At 31.6% G+C, this 9752-nt stretch overlaps 2 protein-coding genes across 2 annotated transcripts; both read right to left on the bottom strand.

Annotated features, from left to right (window-relative positions):
* Nucleotides 1-1425: 1425 nt before the first annotated feature.
* LOC111002723 (G patch domain-containing protein 1 homolog) lies at nt 1426-7277 on the bottom strand. Its single transcript, XM_045628181.1, has 10 exons — nt 6952-7277; nt 6660-6850; nt 6394-6532; nt 5799-5980; nt 5347-5568; nt 4789-4935; nt 4119-4266; nt 3289-3691; nt 2500-2706; nt 1426-2212 (listed from the first exon to the last, which is right to left on the bottom strand). The coding sequence occupies exons 1-10, from the start codon at nt 7016-7018 to the stop codon at nt 1435-1437; spliced, it is 2484 nt and encodes an 827-aa protein (XP_045484137.1). The 5' UTR covers nt 7019-7277; the 3' UTR covers nt 1426-1434.
* A 134-nt stretch (nt 7278-7411) lies between these two features.
* Nucleotides 7412-9649, bottom strand: LOC111002726 (divergent protein kinase domain 2A). Its single transcript, XM_022272930.2, has 3 exons — nt 8879-9649; nt 8379-8560; nt 7412-8221 (listed from the first exon to the last, which is right to left on the bottom strand). The coding sequence occupies exons 1-3, from the start codon at nt 9488-9490 to the stop codon at nt 7795-7797; spliced, it is 1221 nt and encodes a 406-aa protein (XP_022128622.2). The 5' UTR covers nt 9491-9649; the 3' UTR covers nt 7412-7794.
* Nucleotides 9650-9752: the final 103 nt, after the last annotated feature.

Below are 9752 nucleotides of genomic sequence, written 5' to 3'. Positions count from 1 at the left end.
TGTTTTATTTCTATCTCCTTCGGCCATATGAAAATATCGCTATATTCAGCTCTTTCGAACCACAGTTTATGTTTTTTCTTGTTTTTTCGCATGTTTACTTACATCTTGCCTCTCTTTTGCACGTCAATGTTATTGACAAATGAGTCAGGATAGTACAAAACGTAAGCGCACTTTTATAATGTTGGCATGCATTACCTAGCGATAACGGACTCTTACGAAAGTATTGTATTCAAACGATTAAATATTTGTTTGATGATCTAGGCTGTTTATACTAAAAATAAAAATATTTTGTAGGTTTTAATACCAAATTATACATTCCGTGTAGAACAAAGAAAATATTTTTCACTCTCCCAGTACATATTATTCCCGCCATTTGACAATGAGTAACCTTGAAACCGTCACCACCTACACATTTTTCAACGCAATATTATTGTGTAATATGTTAGCGATTTCGCCTAATAATAACGTTATAACGTAATACTACGCATCATTTAGGTGTTTTTGTAAACAATGTTGTTTTTAAGAACATATTTACGCAGACGCAGTTGGCCGATATTCGCGCGTTTTTTGAAAGTAAAACAATTGCTTCGATCAAGGCTGTCCACTGATATTTTGCTATTGTTTCTTATTTTAATTAAATGTAATAGTTCAAATCATCACACTACACCGAATTGACTAATGCATAACCTTAATTAATTTATAGTTTGACTCCGAATAAAAATCATGTGATTTCTGCCAGATTCTCCAATAAACGCAATTTTTTAAGACCAAGTTTTTGAGGATGCTCCTTTCAATCATTGTTTATCAAGATGTATGTATGTTTATGTCAGTAAAAGTAAAATAGCAATATAAAGACTACAATATAATAATTGGAACAACTTATTAATTCCGTTTCATTTTAAAATTTTCATGGAATTGGAACTAAGCTTGAAAATCGGTTCTGAGGTTTGAGAATGATAGAAAAACAAAACGCAATATTTTCTTTAATATTGAATTTGGTACATGTTTCCGCAAAACAAACATGAAACCTCTTTGCTTTTAAACACACCAACATACCTAACAGGATTATTTTGGATTACGTCGTTCCTCTTTACAGTTATTGGTAGTTTAATCTGCCTTTTATTGTTTGGGAGAATTGAATTTCATCTGACAATTGTTTTTCGTAAAACCTGTCTATGCCTACCAAGTGAGAAATGTTTTAGTTTTTATCGAAAATACACCTCCATGTACCTAGTCTGAATCAGTTAAAATATTTCTCATGTATGTCCTCCCATGTGAAGCTATACTAATTTTATTTTGTTAAAAATGACCAGGGAAATATTGTTCTAATCTAAAAATCAAGTTGGTTGTCATTTGGGAATTGATTAAACGTTAGGAATATTACTGAAAATATGCCAAACATAAAATAATATTTATTATCATATCAACAAAAGTTTATTTATCTTTTTTCTTATTTTTTGACTTTTTATGTTTCATCTTATGTTTTTTGCTCTTTTTCTTATGCTTCTTTGATTTAACTTCTTTTGCATCAACCCACGAATCTGAACTGGAAGACTCATTTCTTTCATCTTTACTTCTAAATTTAGGTTTAAAGTTTGTAATTGTTGCTGTATTTAGTTGTAAATTGTCCGGGATTTTAGGACCATACGTGTTTAAATCTACAATATTGTTTGTTTTATCTATTTCACTTTTTTCATCCTCTGCTTTGGTATCTATGCTTGATTCGGCTTTTGAATTGTCTTTGTCCTTTTGAGACCTCTTCCAAGAGTTGATTTCATCAAAGTTTATATTTGCGAAGATACCACGGGGCGGGGAGTCATTTCTTTCAATATTTTTGGGTGCTTCATAGAAGTTTCTGGATGAAGTTTCATCTTCAGGTTCGCTATCGCTTAAGAATATTGCTTTGTAAAGATCTATTTTGTCGAATTTTTCAATAGTTTCAGTCACTTCTTGGCCTGTCTCTTTGGACTTTTCCGATTCTTTTAAGAATAATTCCGCTACTGTCATTCTCTTGTTGGGTTGTTCTTGAACTATTGTTTTGATTTCTTGTGTTTTTGGAGTTTCTGTCACTTTTTTTTCCGCACTGATGGATTTTGAACCACTAAATTGGTGTTGTTCCTTCGTAAAACTCTCTTTATTATGAACAGACGTTTCCATATAAGAAAAAATTGAGTATGATACTTTTGGCTTGTCATCTTTCTTCTGTTCTTGTCTGCAATCAAAAAGTTTGAATCAAGCTAGTGTACAATTTATGTTTGAATAGTTTTTTCACAATAGTTATTTTTCAAGCAAAATTGTTGTTCCCTTTTAACTAGGGATCCTGCCCTATTGTTGTTAAATATTTAAATCTTAACCATCCTTATTGCTAAACAAACCAAGAGGTTTGGTAAATTGGTTTTTCTTTAAACTGTGTTATTTGAATCAATTACAATATAATATACAAGAGACCCCATTTCATTTTTATTTTAATAAAAAAATAACCATATTATTTCTACATACCTGCCTCCGCCGATTTCTGGAACATTAAATCTTTTGCACACCAGAGACTCCGGGCGCCAGTCAACTGTTCGCCTTGTCATAACACCAAAAGCACCTTTTTTAGCTGCCTCTACCATCTCTTCACTGGCTAAGCCATAATTGATGGAACTCTTAGCGACAGCACACATCGGGTTTAAGGCATCATCCGGTTGTGATGCGTGTGTGAATCTGTTATATGTGAATATACACTCTTTATACAATAATTTAAGTGACATAGAGGCTGTTCAAGTATTACCTAAATAGATTTACTGCAATTTATCCCCCCCCCACTTTCCTCTTGTCAGCAATAGTAAGCCAAGCTCTCATAAATAATAGTAGATAAACGTATTAACTTTTTTAATCACCAATAATGCATTCAAGCATAGACGATGTAAATAATAAAAAAATTTATTACTGTTGACGTAATCACCAAAAAAGAAAATCAAGGCATTTTTGAAGTATGTTCTTCATGAACTTAGACGAGTGATCAATAATTCAGTGGCGCTACAACTCTAAAAGACCTTCTGTGTCATAGGTCATAGATTTATGAGTAGGAGATATGCTTCACGGTGTTTTTCACTGTAGGACCAAATACTGATTGCGCATCTACTAAGAAAATTCCAATGGTGCACGGCCTTAATTCGAACGGGCGACACAACAGATAGGTTTCTTTCAGAATTTGAAGTATTACAAAAATATTAGGAATGTATTGATATTATGCTTTCACCCTACAAATACATATAAATAAAACTGTCTATTTGGAATACAAACCTATCTCCCATAACACCACTGAGCGGCCGATACAGCTTGGCCGCTTGCTCAAACTCCAACATCTCTCTATCCCTCTCCCACGCACTGACATTGTCCATATCGCTATCCCTTTCTACCAGCTTATTTTCCAAAAACCGTTCGTATCGCGATTGTTTAGACGGATCACTGGCGAATGGTTTAAATGTTTTAAGATCAGCCCCAGAGCTTTTTATTGATATGAAATCTTCACTCTTCTCTGATACAAAGTTAACATTCTTTCCAAATAATTTTTCCACGGTTGTTTGCGAATTGTTAGGCGTGTTTGTTGTAACCTCTGTTTGAGGCTTTGGTAGCTCTATTTTCACTTGTGCTTCTCCTAGAAGAGCACCTCTCGCTTCCGCTGTTAATTCGTGACGACCGAGGCCTATTAAAAATAAGTAAGTTTATATAAATAAAAATTAAACGCAAAATATTTCTTTCTATGTTTTTATTTAGTAAAAGCGAACTGTCTCTATTGTGACAGCAAAATGTTCCATATGTTTATGTAGCTACTAAAAAGATAATTAAAAATCATATTAAAATAAAATAAAGTTTGTGGGGGCAACCACTTAATTATATAAATTACATTTGTTATTGAAGATTCCAGCTCTTTTGCAACTTAAATAATAATAAATAAGTAGACTATATGTGTATGCGTAAATGTGTGTTGTACTTTATATCAAAAAAATTGAATATATTATGGCAAAGTTACAAATTTCCCTGCAACCAATCTAAAATTTTCTATTTAATTATATAATAACTATAAATTTAACCATGGGGTTATGCAAAAAACCGTACAATAAATAACTTACCTTGATCTCTTTGTGGCTTGTCGGTGGGTTCGAATCTTGTTTTTCTTTGAGCGGCAGGTTGTGGTCGATAGTCCCTTGGCAAAGTAGGCGCCGGGTATGAAGGGACTGCTGGTAATGGCTTATTTGATTTAACAAAACCTTCTAGAACCTAAAAAGAAATAGCTTCAGTTTAGTTTGGCTACATTTTACTTTATTTTTGTCACCAACGTTTGAATGTCGCTGTCGAAAAGAGCGTACCAATTCTTAAAAGGCCGGCAACGCACTCGCGAGCCCTCTGGCATTGAGGGTGTCCATGGGCGGCCATATCACTTAACATCAGGTGAGCCTCCTGCCTGTTTGCCCCCTGTTCTATAAAAAAAAAAAAAAAAAGAATGTACTCAAAACCTGTGTACAACATACTGGTTATATTGACCAAAATCAAAGGTTCCGACTGAATTCTACTGTATTAGGTACTTAATAACAACGGCATCAGCTGTTTGAGTATTGGTTTTTAAGACCAAATATGAGTAGTCACTTCCATGTTGTTATAACAGGGTTTAACTTGCGTATGTAAATAAATGTTATTTAACTCATTTATTACACAAAAAAATTAAGTTTCTTGTGGATAGAATATATTGGTGGAGAAAAATTTAGGTAATGATTCAACTTTCCCATCCACTATTTTACTTACATTTTTCTCTCTGGGCACTGTTTTTTTGTTTATTTGTTTTTCTGGTCCAACCATAAAATCATAATGTGACATATCCTCTGTTGCATATATATCATCATCGTCAGCTTCAAAAGCGCCTACACCGAACGCCTGGCCTCTTATTGATACCTAAACTCAATTGAAAAAAAATTAAAATTTAAATACTAAGCATGACAAGTTCACAACACCAGCTATTAAATCTTATTTTTTTATTCTAGCTATGTGTTCTTTAAATACTGCAACATATTATTCAATAATTATTTCTAGTTACAAATTAAATACATAATTTTCATTAGTATATAACATATTAGTTATAGTTATAGTTATACTATATTATACATATAGTATAACTATAACTATAACTAATATATATATAATAAATAGTATAATAAAAAGTACAATTTGTATCTAGTAACATCCATTATAAAGCATTTAACAATATTTAAAAATAAACATTTATTTTATTTCTGTCTAATACTAATGTATGTCTAATACAAACCTATGTAATAAAAACCAACACTTAACATAATATTTTCTTACCTTTTTACCCTTATCTTTCATGACAAGTCTACTCCTTCTATCACCACTTCCATACTCTCCCACAAGGCTACCAAGTACAGAATGCCTGCTGAGACCGCTATACCCTAATCCAAACCGATCATTCTTACGCATAAGGATATATGGCTCATAATCATCTGGTGAAAATAATGTCTCATATTCAAACTCAGAATCAGAACTTTCCTCAGCACTGCCTTGGTTTTCCTGGAAATAGAAATTAATAATTATAAATATTAAACAAATAATAAAAAGCAAGTCAAATTCATTCATTCTATTCATATTTTTAAAAAAAGACCTCAGGTTCAGAGTTAGTTTTCTTGTTTCTGTTTTTACAAAAAAATTATTGAGTTGATCTGATAAATTGAAACACCTTGCTTTTTCTATTGTTTCTTTTAGTAAAGTTACAAATTTAATTTTTGAACCCAGAATATTACCTGCCTCACTTCAGGTGGCATATAACATCCATATACTTTGTGTTGCTGTTTGGCCTTTTTCCTTTCAGTCTTTGTTATCCTCTCACCAGTGCCTTGTCCATCTCTCCATCCCATAGCTCGTAACATACGTACAGCAGCCGATTCATGCACAGGTCGTAATATTTGCTCTAATACTGGTTCTCCTATGCATCAATTCATGGTAAGTTATTGTATTGTCTTGAAACACATTTTATAACAAACTGACAGTGACCACTACTGCTGCTTTGAAATATACATTTATGCAATATGTGTTGAATCACAAAATTATAACAAAAGTAGTTCCAATATTCCTTTAATCAATATGTGAACCATTAGTTCTGAACAAAAAAAAAATTAGGAAGGCTATATGTTCAAAAATATTTAATGTATGTATAGAAAAATGATGCTATAATCTTTTAGGTCAAAGCCTTAGATTTCTGTTTCTGTTGTGATTTTATATTTAATAGGCAACTTGGTGATTAACCCTGTGCCTGACACACACTATACTAGACTACACTACACACTACACACTAACTACTAGACTTGACACTGTATTTTAGTAAACCAAATAAAATACCTGGAATTGGTCCATCATGGAACCTATTACTTTTAGCCCTTTTTTGTCCAGAGAACTCGCCCTGAGTCTGCACTTGCATGGGAGCAATACCAAACTCACTTCTGTCCTCTTCATCCATATAGTCTTCAGGCTTTTGACTCTAGAATACATCAAAGTAATAAATATAAGCCTGAAGTTTACTATAGATATATAATATGTAAATTAAATACTTTTATTATTATATTTGCATGTATATTCACTTAATTATTTTAAAAATGTATACTCACAGACAACTGAGCTTTTTCCGAACGAGAGCTCTTAAAAGTTGCTGGAGTCCAACCTTCTGGAGTGCCAACAGTATTGCCAAAGCCAGCTGAGAATCCTCCAGTAAATGCTCCATGGAAACGGCGTCTGCCATGAGCGTCAACTGCATATTGATCTGATGGTTGCTGAAACTTACGCTTGTTTGGTATTTCATCTGAAATTTAAAAAATAAAATGTCGATTAAGATAGTAATTGGATGTTGTTTATGAAAACTTAACCTCAACACATTAGATGATATGTAAGTTAATTAGGTACCTTCTTCAAACGGTTCCAGCGGTGTTCCATAGCGAATTACGTTTTCATCATCACTGTCTGAACCCATTAATAATGTTTAAAAATATTGAAAACAAGTAGAAAAATAAATAATAGATTATCCTTTTTTTTATATAATTTGAATGATCGACTACCTAATTAAATCAAGTTTTTCTGTAAGGGTTTATTTTCATTCAGAAAGAGTCGCTTTAAATAGTCTTAATTTATTTAAAAGTATAAGTATTAAGTAGATATGTATATTGTATACATAAACGTGAAATCTCTCTTAGATCTTTACATGACTTCAGTTTTCACGGATTATGACAGCCTATAATACTTCATCATTCTAGACAGCTGACATTTCCACAGACCTTTTTAAATATACACATACACATGATACACATTGTATAAAATAGGTATATATATATCTATTTCTATGTATATAGAATAGAATAGATTATAGAATAGTGTCCACGAAAACATCTTGTTTAAAAGTCAATATTTTTAATAACATGTTATGGCACAATTACATTAGTAAAAGTATAACAAATTCAAGGATTGGATTGTTGAACAAAAAACCTTTTTACTTTCTACTCCCAAAACATAGACCCATGGCATATACTAGTTAAATTAATATTAGATATCAGCTTTACAGTAAATATTTGTTGTCGTTGACACTAATGCTTAAAAACTTGACACATTTGATAAGTATATTATATTTATTTAAAGCAAACATAAAAACAGTAAGCATAAAACTTCAAAAATAAATAACACAACCAATTAAATAAAAAAGTTTTAAGCTTATATCACAGTTCAATTTTTGTATAAATTGATTTATCTTATAGATCATTGCAATGACACAATTTTCGGATCAAGCAGCATATCTGCAATAACATGCTGTAATTTGCCAATGGTATGGAACCTGTCATCACCATTCAAACAATTATGTAACAACCTATCTAAATGTGGCCTGGTACTGTTGATTTGCTTAGGTATAGGGTATAAGAAAGGGTATTCATCCCCTGCTAGGACATAACATGCTGCCCATATATTATGATCACTTAAATGATGTTGGCACATATTTTCTATTGAAAATGTAAATCCAGTTCCTAAGAATTCCCTACTATAACGTTGATACCAGTGTGGAAGGTCCTTCTTTGGGGAAATATTCTTATCTAAAACAACAACATCCTCCAGGTCTATAAATGTGATTTCATCTTTATCATTGGCAACTATGTTATCTATTGACCAATCCATTAGGTAGAAACGAAATCTGAAATTTGATACACATTGTATAAAATTAGGTGATAACTAAATAAATAAAGGTTATGTTAGCTTTGGTATTACAAAACATAATAATATTTAATAGATCAAACATCTAATAGAACAAGTTGGATAAAATATAAATAAATTAAATAACAAAACAACACCTGTCATGTTTAAATGTAAAATCCATCGCAGCATTGATTATTTTTTGAGCAAATTTAAGCTTTCTTAACCAAGGTATATGAGTAAGTGATGAAATAATTTCTCCCTCGTCTGCAACTACTTCTAACCTTCCACATACGCCACCATAAGCTGGAACAGGCCAACCTTTTGTTTTTGGAATTATCTAAAAACAACAGAAGTGATTTAGATTTTCTAATAAAATTGTATTTAGTGTTTTGTTTTGTATATTTTTTGTTTCAATCCACATTTACTGTTAGACTTTAATAAGTAAACACATAACTAAACTACTCTCAATAGCAATTACATATCTTTAACTATCAAACATACATTTTGATGATGATATATTGCATATTTGTAATATTAATAATGTAATTGTGTAATGTTAAGTTTATCATCAGTAGTTCTTAAATTTCTTCTAATTTATATTCATTACAAGAGTAAATTTTATCTGTGTTCAAAAATAATACAAAATTATAAGCACCTGTAGCATAAGCGGTTCAGGATTTAAACTTAGCATTGTCCAAACATTAATCATTTCTACTCTATAGTTCCCATTTGCATTATTTAAGACAGGATGAAGCAAATCATACACACTATATGCATATGGACACAGAACCAAGCCTTTTCTTTGTTCAGTATCAGGCCAAGAAAGATTAAATTGCACTAAATTAATAATTTTTTGATCAACTTCAGTGGCATTTAACAGTTCTTTCGGGTTGCAGTTACTGCTCAGGTTCCAAACTTTACACAATTTGTCATCAAGTTCTTTAAACTCCCAGTCATGGGCAAGCTTCTTAAGTAAGACTCGACGTTGGGATTTTGTGTAACCATAAAAAATATTTTTTGCATTAAACATAGTAGACCAATGATTTTCTAAGATTATTTGATTAGAATATAATTCAGCACAAACTGTAACACCATAGCAAGCGGGACATCGCTCTAAATTGGTTAATTGCATTATACGAGGTCCTTTTAAATTCCCAAATAATAGCACGCTGCTATAAAACGATATTGTAAACACAAAAATTATAAGAAACAGACGTTTGCAAAAGCGTCGCCGTAGTAACATACTCTTATTTATATTGCCAATCATTCTTAAATTCGTTAACTTATATTTAAAAAATATTAATTGAGATAAAATTTTAAAAACGAAAGCATTTCTTCTATTCAATTTAAACAAAGCCGAAAGTCGAAACCCGAATATCTGTAAACAAGCAACCCTCAGGGCTCAGATACATAAATCAGTCAAAATTTGAATTTTGAACATAACTCTGAGACTGAGAGTATGAAGAAAAAACTAAAAATAATGATAATTGACAGTGTAGTGCTGGAAAACATTGACATATCCAGATTTT

Source organism: Pieris rapae, chromosome 5 (genome assembly GCF_905147795.1).
Source record: "Pieris rapae chromosome 5, ilPieRapa1.1, whole genome shotgun sequence".
Classification (NCBI taxonomy): Eukaryota; Metazoa; Arthropoda; class Insecta; order Lepidoptera; family Pieridae; genus Pieris; species Pieris rapae.
Note: the sequence above shows the minus strand (reverse complement) of the source record. Positions and strands in the feature narration are given on the sequence as shown.

Coding starts and splice junctions, on each gene's coding strand:
- LOC111002723 (XM_045628181.1), bottom strand. CDS start 7,018: ATGGGTTCAGACAGTGATGATGAAAACGTAATTCGCTATGGAACACCG. Junction 5,569..5,798: donor TGCCACCTGAAGTGAGGCAG/GTAATATTCTGG, acceptor TTCTATTTCCAG/GAAAACCAAGGCAGTGCTGA. Junction 3,692..4,118: donor CAAGCCACAAAGAGATCAAG/GTAAGTTATTTA, acceptor TATTTTTAATAG/GCCTCGGTCGTCACGAATTA.
- LOC111002726 (XM_022272930.2), bottom strand. CDS start 9,490: ATGATTGGCAATATAAATAAGAGTATGTTACTACGGCGACGCTTTTGC. Junction 8,561..8,878: donor CTGAACCGCTTATGCTACAG/GTGCTTATAATT, acceptor TGTTGTTTTTAG/ATAATTCCAAAAACAAAAGG. Junction 8,222..8,378: donor TTTACATTTAAACATGACAG/GTGTTGTTTTGT, acceptor ATCAAATTTCAG/ATTTCGTTTCTACCTAATGG.